This window comes from Varanus komodoensis, unplaced genomic scaffold, assembly GCF_004798865.1.
Source record: "Varanus komodoensis strain SLA01 unplaced genomic scaffold, ASM479886v1 scaffold17, whole genome shotgun sequence".
NCBI classification, from domain to species: Eukaryota; Metazoa; Chordata; class Lepidosauria; order Squamata; family Varanidae; genus Varanus; species Varanus komodoensis.
In genome coordinates, this window is record NW_025335505.1 from 10292989 (window position 1) to 10308038 (window position 15050).

General features: G+C 40.6%; 1 protein-coding gene across 19 annotated transcripts in view; it reads left to right on the forward strand.

Moving 5' to 3' along the window:
• Positions 1 to 15050, forward strand: part of PTPRM (protein tyrosine phosphatase receptor type M) — a 504993-nt gene that overhangs the window by 288109 nt on the left and 201834 nt on the right. For all 19 annotated transcript variants that reach the window (XM_044426600.1, XM_044426602.1, XM_044426601.1 and 16 more), the window contains exon 12: positions 14738 to 15011. In XM_044426600.1, the coding sequence (XP_044282535.1) occupies positions 14738 to 15011 (274 nt within the window). The remainder of the gene's footprint in view (positions 1 to 14737; positions 15012 to 15050) is intronic.

Consider the following 15050-nt stretch of genomic DNA (forward strand, 5'->3'; position numbering starts at 1 on the left):
TCAGCAATTTTCCATTTTCTTTTAAATGGGAAATTAACCCAAGACATAAAGTAGATTAAAAATCTTTGAAATTATCTTTGCTTTGTTACAAGTGTTACAAATATAAATTCATGGAAAATACATTTTCTTTCTGCATTCCAAATAAATTGCTACATTGTTATAACTTTTCATTGAAACATGAAGTTTGAAAGAACCCTTAAGCTTTAACAATTCAGATTTCCCAGAAATAAAGATGTCTTATTTTTACACGCAGTTAGACGTTGCAAATTGGAACCATGAATAAGATAATACTTATTCCTCTATGTTTAACAACTTGGGACAACTATTTTGTTAGAAATCAGTGGCTCATTCTAGGAAAAAAATGGCTCTTAGACACAGCAATTCCATTAAAGCTCAGTAAGTGAAGGTTCAGATATTATATTGAGCAAGACTTCTCGAGCTGGGAGCCAGCCATACATCTGTATTCCGTATGTGAAATGCAACACGAAGGCTGATAGCTTACAAATCACCACCATAGGAACTTTAATCTTCCCTACCATTAAAACATGCACATCTGTAGAGGATTCTGGTCATTTATTAATACAGAAATGGATTCTGGTCATTTATTAATACAGAAGATGTGTGACTAGAGTATGTGCATGCTTCTTTTTATAGTATTCAGACCAGAAATTCACAGTTCTGCAGAGGTCCTATGGCAGAATCGGACACTGCTCACAAGGCTTTGACGGTTACTCCAGAGAAATGGCCTTCATGGCTGCTCTTCTGGCATATGCTTCTTTGGATGCCCTTCAGCTCAGTGCCAGAGCATGTGGCACTATGGCTCCTGCTTCACTGTCCTGACTGGCCACTTCTTCCTTCAAGGTGTTTGGGGGCTTCTTGGATGCCATCCTGGTTGGGCTAAAAGACAAGAAAAAACATTTTCTGTGATAGAAATCAAGTAAGCAAGCGAATCAAAGCAACTGTGCTCCATTCTCCTAGACAAGAACAGAAATTGCCCTTCAGGAGGATTCAAACCTATGTGAAATTGGTATGTGAAACGGGCAGAAAAAGTGCTAGATCCACCACCTCAGACAACAAGGAAAAGAAAAGACATCAGCCCTTCCACCCATGGGCACCCACACTCAGCAGCTGATTGAGGTGGCCTAATTCTCAGAAGGATGGCTGTTCCCATCACGGAATCTTGCTGCAGTTACCTATGTTTTTGTTCTTAGCAAAGACATTTCCAATACCAAGCACTACTGTTCAGCGTCTCTTGGCCTTTGCATGTCTTCTCTAAGATCCTGGTGGCACACCTATAGCTGCAAAGGATACTGTTAAGCCAGCATCTCAATAGCATCTTGGTATTGAGTTCATGGTGAATTAAAAAAGCCATCTGATTCCAACACAGCAGAGTATACACTTGGCCATAATTCTGGTCATGATAGAAGTCAGGATTTCCTCACAGATGATCACCACTCAGATGTCAGGTCTCTCTCTTCCAAGTTCTTTATGTCAATATAAGTGGATTTCGTGGAGCTGGGCCACTTCCTGGATGCCTTGGTACCCTGTCAGGACCTGGTGCAATGGGCATATTTTCACACCGGGAATCTACAGTGTCTTCTCCCATCATTTTAGGACCAGAAGGTAGAACAAGTGCATCAAAAAATGAGAATGCCTGCCAAATTTCAACAGGAACTGCTATGGTGAACAAATGCTGGATGATGGAAGACAGATGCTCCTATCATTTCCTTCCAGGATGAAGCCTGTTTGGTTTAGGTGAACACCTAGGAGAATGGGTAGTCCAGAGGACCTGGACAGCACAGGAGAAATGACACAGCATAAACTGGCTGAAGCTGAAAGCTGTACTCCTGGGCCTCTAGGCCTTTTGCTTCCTCCTGGAGTGTTCTTATATGACAGCCAGATTGGACAATACTATGGTCAAGATATATATTTTAAAAAGTAGGCGGAACAAACTCTGTATCCCTCCACAACCTAGACAAGGAATGTTAACTTGGTCAGAGGGTGACCCACAGTTCATAGGGGAGAACATCTTTCCACCTGACTGCAGACTAGCTTCAAATAATCTGGGAATCTGACTGGCCCCTGAACTTACGGGGAATTCCAGGAATTGATTCTCTAGTCAGCTGACACAGCCTGGCTCTTTGCTTCTCAGGAAAACATGTACCCCAGTTTTGTTGAATTTCCTATGCCCACTGGCAGCAGACATTTCCACCAATTCCACGTCTCCCCAGGGTCTGCAAGATCAAACACATGGGAATACAGGTGGTTTTAATTGCTCCTGCCTGGCCCAGGTTTCTGGTTCCTGGAACTAATCAGCCTGTCTATGGCTTCTACTGTGAAGGACTTCAAGGGCCTATATGTCATCCTCATGCAAGGTTGTTCCAGTTGACAGCTTGGAACCTGAACAGCAGTGGTTAACTAATCTAGGTTATCCAACAGAGATTCTGAAATTCCTATTGATACTGAGTTATAGAGAAAGGGTCTACCTCTTGGACGTTATAGTCTGCTCAGATAGATTTGTCCCATTTTGAAGAAGGGTGGATGACTTTCTCAGGGAGAACACTGATTTATACTGTACTGTAATCGGTCAAGTTCTAAGAAAGGATTGTGCTTTTCAGTTCTCATTTAGGTCTGCTAGAATGAAAAAGAGAGTGACAAGATTTTGTTAATGACACAGCACTCCACCAATAGGGTATTTGACATTATATTGAAGACATTCCTGAAGCAGTGCAAAGGCAAGGGGAGTTCTTCTCCTGGAGGAACATGGGTAGTCCTAGCTTTTATCCCCAAATATGGGATGCTTGACTCCATAAAGGAAGCCAAGTCTTGAAGTTGCAAAAGCTGAGCACAGCTGTCGTGGAGAGAATACTTGGAGGGCTTTCATCCATAAGTTGGACATGACTTGATGCACATAACAATGGCACAAGTTTTGTCCAGATGTGTTTTGATAAAGCTAAGTACTAACAGCATTAAAGAACAAGTGGCAACACAGAATACTAATTTTAGTTCTTTTTGTTTCTATGATGTTGGGGTCCAGAGGGCTAATCTTTTATTTCAGGGTGGCTGAAAGAAGTCATAACATTAGATCCACAAGTGGGTTTGCTGCCCCCTCAAGAGTTCAGGCCGCTTCAGCATCCATTAAAGGGGACCTGCCCATTCTGAATAATTGCAAGGCTGCCACATGGGCCTCAGTCCATACTTTGACAAAAGTATTATAGGTATACTCCACTGTATCAGCTGATGCAGCATGTGCCTGGAAAGTTTGCTTGCTTGATGCTTGCTAGCTTTATTTATGCATGCATGCATGCATGCATGCATGCATGCCCATATTTATATGCCACCGATAACTGTAAAAGGCCTTCCTAGGCAGCATACAACCACATATTAAACATATTTTACAGAGCACTGTCCTTTCAGTCTGCCTATTTCTTACTGATTTACTACTTAAATCTGTACTGAAGTGAAGGAATGCCCTCTGTGGGCCTTTGGATAAAACAGGAACTGGGGCTTCATGCAGGATATTCCAGTCTCTTCAGGAACCAGGACTATTTGTGGAATGAAGGGGCTGTTGAGGGTTTCAGTTCCTGCTGCCACTACACCTGTAAGGAGGTAGCTCAGGACTCCTGTGACTGATGTCTTGTGCTGTTCTTACAGTTTGGTCTATATCCCCTATAATTACAGGAGACTGTGTTTTCCTTCCTTTCTAGTAAGGAATATTGCTACAGTTTCTGTGTTATTCTTCCCTTCTAGTAAGGATATTAAGAACCATTCTTTGCTCAACCAGCAGATCTGGAAGGTTTGTTACCCCCTGCCATGGAAGAAGCAATTGTTTGGCTCTGTCTGTGTGCTTCCAAAGGTTTGGCATTATCCCAAAGTGAAGGAATGCCCTTTTGTTAGGTTCCAAGAATAGAAATTCTGTATTCTCCCTTTTTGCAAGAGGTTTGAACAGCAGGAAATTAGGGTTGCAGCTTCAAGTGAAAATATAGGAAGCTTGTGTAATTCGCAAACTGTACCTGACCTTGGTTTCCACCAGGCACACAGCCGGTGTGTGTGTTCGTAAAGGGCAATGTATATGCTGTCGTGAGGAGCTGAACTTGGTTCACCCTTGCTCAATATTGTAAAGCAGGTTAGGCCATTAGACCGCTTTTTCAGGATGTCCTGTATACAATTAACTACCAGTTCCTGAGGCAAGATCTTAGGCATGAAGGAAGAAGATGTGCTACCTTGCTATGTATGTGGTCGCCCTTGTAGATGCTTTATTTCAAGAACTAGACAAGGGCTTCTGCTAAGTGCCAGTTGAGACAATCAGGCATGGACCCTCTGGCAGGAGTGGACTTGGGAGGTTCCAGGGTGTTTTGCTTTGTGTTTTGGAGATCAAGGATTTGTTTCAGAATGTGATATTGGGGGACTACGCTATTTCAGAGGACTTGCTCTTTTACACCATCATAAAACCAATGAGAATTATTGGAGAGCTTTGCTACTAAAAATGCAGATGACATGCAGTTCTCTTTCTATTATGGAGTGGATTCATTGCTGGCCTTAGAGAAGAATTCCAGCATGGCCAGTCATCACAGATAATAGGAGTTTTAATCATGGTCACACTGCTTCTAAATCCCAAAGAGCATGGGTAGGCAAATGCTTTCTGCATTTAAAAGTAGTTAGGTTTGCTACACAAGTACAGGATAGAGGTGGGGAAAGAGCTACCCTGATAATCCTTCTTTAGCAATATTAGATGAAACATGGCAAGCCATTTCCTGTGTCCCATCCTCACATGCACAGATCAATGGTTTTTTAAATGCTTCTGTAGCAGAACAAACAATAGTAAGAATGTTGTATAAATAGAAATATGGTTCATACACTTGTATGCGTGTAGTGTGTATAATGGAAGCCGGATCCCAAAATGCCTGTTGAGTTACACTGATGAACTAAACTAAAATTCACATATAATACATTTAAATTGCTTAAAAGATGGGAGGATGGTGAGCAGAAATGCTTTCCTAGCCAGGTCATTACTCGCTTGGATTCCATGTGTAAAGTAAAGATTAATAACAGGTGGTCTTTCATGGGACTCTCAGATTCATTCTAAGCCTCTAGTTGTTACTGTATTATCCCAAACGTCCATAACTAACATCTTTTTTTTTTTTTTGCCCTGCCCTTTGTTCACAATATGGGGCTGTAATTGAGTTCATATTTTTCACCCAACCTTTCAGCTGTAATTAATATTTTATGATAGCAGATTTTATCATTAAATAGCCTAGCAGCAGGGTATTGAGCTCCATATAGGTTCAAAAAAAGATGCTAGTGACTTACTGATGCCAAGTCACTTTCTTGTAATGAGTTATGGATGAGAGAACACAAAATGCATTTATGGTACCGGGCTAATATTCCAAAGCAATTTATGACTGATCTTATCTAGATCACAGCCAGGCCAAGAGAAATTAAAGGTACAAAAATGGAATATTCATCACCGGAGATCTATTTATGATATCTGGCATATGTGGCACATGACCAAAAGAAAAAAAAGGAAAAAGGGAAAAGAAAAAGCTGTGAGTAAAACTAGTTATCACATCTTCTGTGATTGCATTTTATTAGCAAAATCTGGTTAGGTCAGGTCAGATGCCTTCTGCACTATCCAAGCTTTTCATATTAACGTGACCATAAATGTCTCTATGGTGCGACAGATGGTAATACAAACAATGAGAGCTTTGCTTATGTTGAGCAATAACAGGACTAGGAAACCGGATGCCCTCCAGATGATTTGGACCATGATCCCAATGCTCCCTGACTATTACCCATGAAGTATGAGGCTCATAGCACTTGTAGCCCAAAACATCTGGAGGGTACCAGATTGCTTACCCTGAACTATAAGCCTGTATGAATCAAAATGCATTTTAATTGAAATTCAGCTTGGTGCTTTTCTTTCTAACTGAATGAAGCTACATGAACTTTGCTACATGAAGTAAAATAGTTATGAATACAGATTTTACAAGATGTTATAACTCATAAACAGGAGAAATGGTAATAAACTGGGCCTAAACTGCACCAGGACTTTAATGACATTCATTGTAACATAGTTCAGACTAAATAGAGCTATTTAGCTCCAATGGAAAGGAGAGTAAGTATTTTTTTTCTTCTCTCCCTGACTTTGAATAGGTAATCTGAACATTAACATGAATTAAGGAAAATAAATTTATTTCCATGTATGTGTGTGTTTTTAACTATCCAGAGTGTTTTACATTACTAATCTTTATACTGCCGAAAGCAATACAGAAAAGCGTTTCATTAATATTTAGCGGCACATGCTCATGATTACAAATTGTGAATCGTGGCAGAATGCTACTTATGCTTACCTCTTGAGAGGAAGCAGTAAGCACAGAAAAGCCAAAGCTGGATAAAGACCGACCATCCCTTTATTGGCTGCAGCTGGAATAGTGTTACCAATGTAGGTCACAGGCTGCAGGCTAGGCGACTTGACTTCCTCCTCACTTCTCAGCCTAGCCTGGCTACCAGGGGCAAAACAGGGAATGGCGGAAGACCTGGGCCCACAACTGTATGTAATGCTGATGGAAGTTTCCCCTACGACCTAGTGTGTAGCGTCATGTAACCCCCTCCCGCCCCAAGCTGGGCTGGAGCCTTTAAACTTCACTCTGAGGTCCTTATACTTTTGGGGAGAAGTGTGAAGCAACGCTTACTTCCCAGAAATGAGTCCTGGCCCATGTCTCCAGTGCCTGAAACGAAACGTTTTGACAAAGGCAGGAATTCAGGGACACATAATAAACAACTCCTTTAACTACTCTAGTGGTGGACCAGAGGGGGAATTTTCCCACCCAGTTTTATCCAGCAAGCCTTACCCTCAAGGAACGGTGGCTGATTGGCTCTTGGGTTGCATTCAGCCTACAGCATAGCCTTGCAAACTGGAAATGAAGAGCAACCAGCCTGCCCAACCTGTTTGGATCCCAGACTTGGACCATGGTTCATACAAGGCCGCAGGCAAAGAGAAACTTGGGATTATATCCACATAAAAGGTTCAAGTTCCAGGGAAGGATCTGTCAGAACTGCTTAACATATTGTTTCACCCCTCTGTCCCTTGGATTAGACTAATCTCATTTAGACTTGGGGCCAAATCTGAATCTACCAGTGCATTCCCACCACCACCCCTATTTTTATACTAGAACTGACACAGGAGAGCAGAATCCAAATTGGGAGTCTTGTGCCTACTCTATATTAAGAATGAAAACAAGACATAACTGCTAGATGCAGTTATGAAGCCCGTCTTGGATGTTGTACAGTTGCATTTTAGTTGATATGAATGCTAGATTAATAAGAATGATGTTCTGAAATATTGGTGGCCTTAATATGTTCAGCTCAGTGGCTGCTTTAAAAGATTTCTTCTTTTGAGAGCTTTCTTACATAAAATTTGTATTGCTTCTTCCAAGCCCTGACAGAAGAGACTGATAAGACTTGCTAACAACCAAAAAGTTCATCTACTTGCTTCAGAGCTTTTGAACAGCACCTATCAGTAACCACACATTTTCTCTCCAGATACACAAGTTTTTAAGATTGCAATTCTATGCATAATTATCTGGGAGTAACTCCTGTTTATTATACTAAACTTATTTCTGTGTAGACATGACTAAGAGTGTACTGAATAACAATGACAAACATTCCAGAAAACCATGCCTCTGTTGGATACAAAACCTTGCCAAAGCTGCCTTTTATATTTGTGTGGCAGCTGACATGATCCGAAATGTGATTGTCTAGTTCTCAGAGGAACTGGTAAGCCTCTGTTTGGGCTGTACAACTTCAGATTGCTGGTGGGGCTCACATGGTGGATTTTTCTGTCTAAAGAAATGCCATGCACCAAGGGAACCTGGACAACCCTTCAAATACAGGACACCATCAAACAGATAACTATATTTTGCAAGCCTTTCAAAAAGGCTGTGACATGACTCCCCATAAATGCAGGACTGTGATCTTTTTCTAGGCTGCAGCTATATAAATTCATGACATACTATTTGACATTATAATGTATGTACTGGATTGAGCAACTGAAATGCATTTTCCTTCTATTTAACTAAAACCTAACATGGAGGAAAGATAGACAAGTGGCAAAGATATGCAGTTTTCGATGCTCCCCAGGCTCTTCTGCAATCAAGATATAGAAATAAGCATGCATTTTCCTTCCCTGAGGATGTAAATAATTGCTCTTTGCACTTACTGTAAATGCCCTTCTAGCAAAGTGCAGAGAAAAAAAAAGGTTTCACCTTCTACAGATGATACACTCTCTCTTACAGAAGAACCATAGGGATTTCCTGTCTGTGTATATAGGAATGCTAAGAAAAGGCTTTGCTTGGATCTCTTTTTGGCAGAAAATCCCCTTTGTAAATAGTGACTTCGAAATCTTCAGAAATATTCCTGTGAAACAGTTGGGCAATCACAAAGAAGCTTAACGGCTTCATGTTTAACCCCTGCCCCACAAAAAAATAGATGCCATCCCTCTACTTTCCCTTCCCCAGGACTGGGATTGTGAAAATATATCTTATCCGAGCTACTTGAGAGTTGTATTGGGCATTTATCTCTTGAGGCTGAAATTAAGCTATCTTTTATTTCCTTCTCTCTAAGGCTACATGGACATTTCTTCCTGGGTGTATTTGTAGAGTCTATCTATAGTAGAGGGAAAATAATATTTTGGCCTGCTTGCCTTGTTTGGCCTGGTCCAGAGATTTATGGTCCCCCGAGTTTGAATGAAGAGCATCACTTTAATTCCGGTGGCTGGTGAATACATTTATAGGAAGATAAAGAAAGGAGCTGCAAGCTAAGATGCTTTTGAAGGGTGCAAATCTTACTTTGTAAAGATGCAGCAGTAGCATCATGTAAAAATGATTCATGTTGAAAACTTAGCAAATAACAAGTATGGAGCCTTTCCAATTTTCTCTATGTGGACTGTAAGAGCTAGATTCTATGATCTCCAGTGGAGTATTTCAAAATGAACAGAGATCAAAAGTTTTCACATCTATCCCTAGTTAAGAAATCAAACTACACAATCCACATTTAAGGAGAAACTGAAGAAAATAATTATGTTAGAATCAACCATATGCTAATAGCTGTGTGGATTTTGCTGGTAAAGGTTTACAGACCATTTGACTGTGAAAATGTGGGACATTGTGCTGATGAAGAAGCTCACCTACTAGAAATATGTTTGGGACACAGGAATTTGATAAACTGGGTTATTTAGAGAGCACTTTTTATGCAGCTCTGAAACCAGTGTAGACCAAGAGGACTCAAAATAAGTAATAACGAGTTAATGCCAGTGGATTTGAATGGACTATTTTGAAAATCCTAATAGTTTGATCCTCAGTAAGATATGGAGCAGGAGAGGATTTTTTTCATTTTTCTTTTAACTTTTTTTGCCTTCTGTTTCTATTGTACAGTAATATAGATATGAAATATAATTAAATAACCACTTTGCAAGGAAGTAAGATGTTTTAATGTAGTGGTAGTAGGCATGCTTTGCATATGTGAGATCCTTCCTAGACATCTGCTTTAAAAAATCAGATAACAGAACTGGGAAAGATTTCTATCAGAGATTGGGAAGACATGCTGTCAGCAAGAATAGAAAGTATCTAGGCTGGAAGGATCATGCATCTTCTGACTCACCATAAAGCGGTGCTTTACATCTTAAGTTCCTCTGGTTCCATTGCAGTGGGCACAATTCAGTAAGTCCTTACCATGTTCATTACAGTATACACATACCTTCTAACAATATTTACTCCATTTTCCTGTGTCTCTGCCCCCTAATTTCCGAACTGGCAAGCTCTTTACATACCAAATGATAAGACAGTGATAAGACAATTTAAGAAAGACAGACTTGAACAATATAAGCCGCATAGGAAAAGACAGACCTTGGGCAATCTGTTTCTTGCTTTTAAGGTTGCAATGCTTAGAAACACTTTGCAAGACTGAATTTGGGCACAAAAAGGGCAAAGTGCACAATCCATCAGGAAATTGACCTTCTCGATCCCACTGAAAGTAATCGTAACTATGCAAGACCACTGCCCTACATTGCTGTGGTCAAATTAATGTCAGCACATTCATATAGGCAAACAGCCCACTGGAAACAGCCCCGGAGAACTGTATAGCATGTTAAAGATCTATTGTGGCATGAACTTTTATAGGCAAGAACTTATGTCATTGGATTCATGAACCAGAAGGAAGTGGCTTTGCTATTTGTACAACAGAATGGATAAAAAACAACACATTTCTGGGTAAAACTTAACGACGTAGTGATGCAGAGGGCACAGCCCTCAATTTATGAAGCGTCAGTCATGGAAATAGATATGCTTTTTGTTGGTTTATTTACTGTAAAACAAATAATATTTTGCAAAAGAAGCACTCCTAGATTGTTTTATTTCATATTTAGTTGAGACACAAAGGGAAGGATTAAAAAAGGCATGAGGCAACTTTAGATAATTGGAAAATATTATTAACACTGTGAGGAGGTATAGAGATTGGGCTTTGAGATTGCTGATTTTATCAGTCCTGAACCTAAAGAAGTATTTCTCGCCGGAATGATATTCTTTTATATATTACCAGGAATCATTTCCAGCAGTGCAATGTAAAGAGGGGTTTTAGAATATGACTGTAGTTCAAATTATCTTATAAAACCCATTAGTGAGATTATCTCATTTATACAGATTTAAAACATATAATTCATAAGATGCTGCCAGGTTACCATTGACCCAGGTGCTTATACTGTGTTAATTTACATCAAGGAGACAGTCCTGTGTGGAAATAGGGCAGTAGACAAGGATTTAGCCATTTTTCATTACCACTTGGACTTTGATAAAGGGGAACAGAAAAGAGCTTTGTGACCTTTCAGTGCTTAAATTATTAAGGAGCAAATAGATTTGAGGTCTGGTTGCTCGCAAATCTAATTTGTCTTTTAGAGTAAAGATGAAAAGATATTTTGGGTTTGAAATTGCTCTAGTCAATTCAGTTCTTTCCTTAAGGTGCCTCAGGATGCATTCAGGTATTTAGGCTGCAGTGGAGTATCGCAGGTAGGATAACCAGCGTGAACTCATCAGAATAAAACTACACTGGAACATCATTCTAAAATTCAGCCATTATAAATGGATGCCACCTATGTGATTAAAATCAGGCTAAGATCAGGTCATGAAAATAACCCATATGCTGAATTTAGAGCTTGCTATTTTCATTACTAAGAATTTTGCATATTGGTTGCTAGATCACCATCTACAGGTTTTACCTAGAAGCAGTTAGCAGCATGGGATATGTTGGAGATAAGCAGTATGATCTACTCTGTATTGTAGAGGAGAGAATCTGCAGTTATGTCAGAGTAGAATTAACAGGGCAATCATATGCTTCAGTTACCATCCACAGGAAACACATTGATGTAAAGTTCACATAACATATCCTATATCCCGTACAGTTTCAGCACACAAGCTGAGGAGGAAATTAGGAGAGCCAGTATGGCTTAGTGATAGAGGTGCTGAGCCTGGTAGACTTGATATAACTTCATTCCAGCCCCACTTGGGCATGGAACTCACCGGGTAATTTTGGGCCAGTCACTGACTCAGCCTAACATACATCACAAGCTTATTTCAAGGATGGGATAGAGAAAAGCAAAAGAATTATGTAAGCTGCCTTGGCTTCCTTGTAGGAAAAAAGTGCTATATAAATATTTTAAGTAAATAAATAAACTAATGTGCCTCTACAAAAAATACAGAATAGAACAACAATGCCAGCCCCTATTTCACTCAGCCATGGAAGCCGCCAGTCAACTCACAGTGTCCCAAGGAGTCCTTCCACAACAAATCTAGCATGTCCACAGTACACCGCATTAGGTACTGTGACACAGACAATAATCAGCCTCAGAGAGTCTCCAAGCCCATGCAGAAAGACTTTAAATCCCCTTATGTCACCCACACCTGCTCATGAGGACCCTTTGATTGCAGAACACAAAGGAAAGGAGGAAGTTGCTTTTCCCAAGTAGCTCTTTTGGAGTGGGGGGTGGCGGGGAGGGCTGCCAAATGAGAGGCCTCCATGCAACAAGGGCCCACTGAAGATCAGATCAGAGGACCACAGGCCCACTTATCCTCCCAGGACACAGCAAACTCCCCAGGGACTGCTTTGGTCCAATCTGTGGAAGCAGTTGACAGCAGGCACAGATGATAGGGGCATTTACCATGCCTCAGCTGCTGGCCTAAATATCAAGCAATATATGCCAAGGACTATGTGAGCTGCAAATGAAACCCTAGCCAGGTGGAACAGGTCAAGCTTTACCTGCAGGAACTTCCAGGTTCAAATCCAGGATTCTAGAAAAGGTTCCTACATGGTCAACCAGCTCTTTTGGCCCACTGCTCACCATTGCAATTCACACAACTCTCTGCCCTGCTTTTTTGCCTCACAGGCACCCCTACCAATGGTATCCATTCCTTCTGCTGCCCATGAAGGACTGCCTCATATACCAAGCATGTACCATCCCACTTGTGATTTTTATTGGCTTTCCCAAATGGTTTTTCCTGATCCTGATTGACATGAGAATGTCCTGACCTAGAGTAATAAGTTTGCCCATCCCTCCACATCAGGTTTTCATCAGCCTAGGTGAAATTTGAACCAGAGAGGTGAGAAATACATCTGTCCACTAAAACCTAGCAATGACGGAAGAACACATGTTGCGGTATGACATCATTTACTGAAGAACACCAATGGTGGAGTGAGTTTCAAACATAAGAAAGCATGTATGTGCAGTTGCTGGCCAATTATGCCGGTATAGCACCTGAGTTTTAACAGTTGTTTGCTCGACAGTAGAGCAGTAGGTGTGGAGTCTCTATGGTAAGGATGTCTTCTCCAGTTGCATAACCATCTGTCATAGAACTTGCAAGGGTATAGGAGCATCTTTGCAATACATAAGTTCATGGAGAAATTGGAAAGACTCTGGTCACTGCTGCTTGCCATGCAGTGGACCTCCCTTATGATCTGCACAGAACTGGATGTGGAGAAGGTCCTGTGGCCCTCTTCACTGAGGGAAAGAAGATTGAAAGGGCATTAGGAGCAATGACCTGCAGAGGTGGCATGTGGTCCCTTGGCATGGATCTGGATGCACAGCAGGGATTTTTAAGGACATGGTGGTGAGTGATGCCACCTGACTGTTTTGCCAGTACGCTTTCTTGAGTTTTTCCCAACATCACTTTAAGACTTCAGTGACTGTGGTAATGAACACATTTCCCCTACAGGTAGATGCCTTGGAACTGTCTGAACATGCAATCAGTTTGCTCTGTCCATGCTGTGATCCTACAAGACAAAATTATTCAGAAGTGTTCAGACAGAAGTAGTAGGAGTGGCTGGTCTTTGCTAACAGAAGACTTGCTTACCCCTATGTGAGCACATATCTCCTTGTGGTATTACCCCATTCAATTATTAAGATCAGCAGAAGATAACCTATAGTTTGCGAGGTCCACTTGTGGGACACATGGCAAAGGGCTTTCTCCAGTATCACTCCTAAGCTATGGAATGTGCTCCCTTTGGAGTTTACAAATGGTTTTTGCTCTCTCTTCAGAACAGGGTCAAAATGCATCTTTGCAACTTAGCTTTCTAAATTGTTAGCATGGTTTCTAATGACTCTTTTTTCTGTTATTTTCTTATTACTCTTTAATTTTTTTTATTTTATGCTACCTTGGCTGATTTCAGACAGTCTGCATAGAAATACCTTTAAGTAAATAATAATGATAAATAATTCTACACACATGCACATAGGGCCCTCTCTTCCCCACAGGGAAGTAACTGTGCGTACACAGGGAAAATTAGTACATTTCTATGTCTTTGCCTGTTTGTAATTCAAAGTGTGCAGCAAGAGTTACTGTTCTGAAAGTGTTTTTTCCCTTAAGTGATGCATTCTCTCCAGTGAGCTACTTTTGAGTTAATGGTATCATAATCTTCATCAAGCATGGTGCCACCATATAAACACAATTTGTTTATAACACTGGAGCATCACAAGCTGTGTCAAAGCAGACTTCTGTATCAGTATGTGAACAGCTAACAAATGTGGACAACCTGTTCAGATCTTCACTGTTCTCCCATGAGTGCAGAAAGCTGTTTGCAGTGGGAAGCAGGGTGCTTTTTCTTTTAGTGCTGAATGTGCATGATTTTAGTTGTTAAATTGCTTACACAACATCATTATCCTTCAGGACATCTTTTGTGCTTTGCAACCATTTCCATGGGGTTCTTTAAGATGGAGGAAAATGTGGTATTATCTGGAAATTGGACTATGAAATACTAGTGTATTTTTAGAGTTTCACAGTAATGTGATGCAACCTTACGGCTGCGTAGTGAAATACATAGAAGAGCAGGTTAAAAAGCTGTTAATATGACAAAAGAAGCAGAAGCCTTATAAAGTAGAGGGCTAAAAGCTTCAGGTAGAAAAGTCCTGTTAGTGGGAGGGTGTGAGAGTAGTCTAACTCTTGCAAAATTGTGCTGGTTAATTAACATTATGATATAAATAATTATTTCAAAGTAGGCATTTCTGAAAAGGAAGAAGGCATATATACTTTCAAGCAAGTTCTTAAATATTAACTTGATTTCACTGTGCTCCTTCCTTTCAAACATAATATGCTTGATCATAACTGCCAGCTGAAGTGATTTAAACATGGGTTTGTTTCAGGTGCTTTAAATTGGTCCAGCATTTTTTCTCATTCCTTCTTCCATGTTCCTTTGTTAGTGTCTACCAAATAGTCATTGAGGAGGAGCGGCCCCGCAGAACCAAGAAAACAACTGAAATCCTGAAATGCTATCCAGTGCCAATTCACTTCCAGAACGCTTCACTTTTGAACTCTCAGTATTATTTTGCAGCTGAGTTTCCAGCCAACAATATTCAAGTTGCTCAGCCTTTCACTATCGGTGACAACAAAACCTACAGTGGCTTTTGGAACACCCCACTTCTCCCTCATAAAAGCTATAGTATTTATTTTCAAGCTGCCAGCAGAGCCAATGGGGTAAGTCTTAGAACTCTGATTTAAAGCCATAGCCGTGTG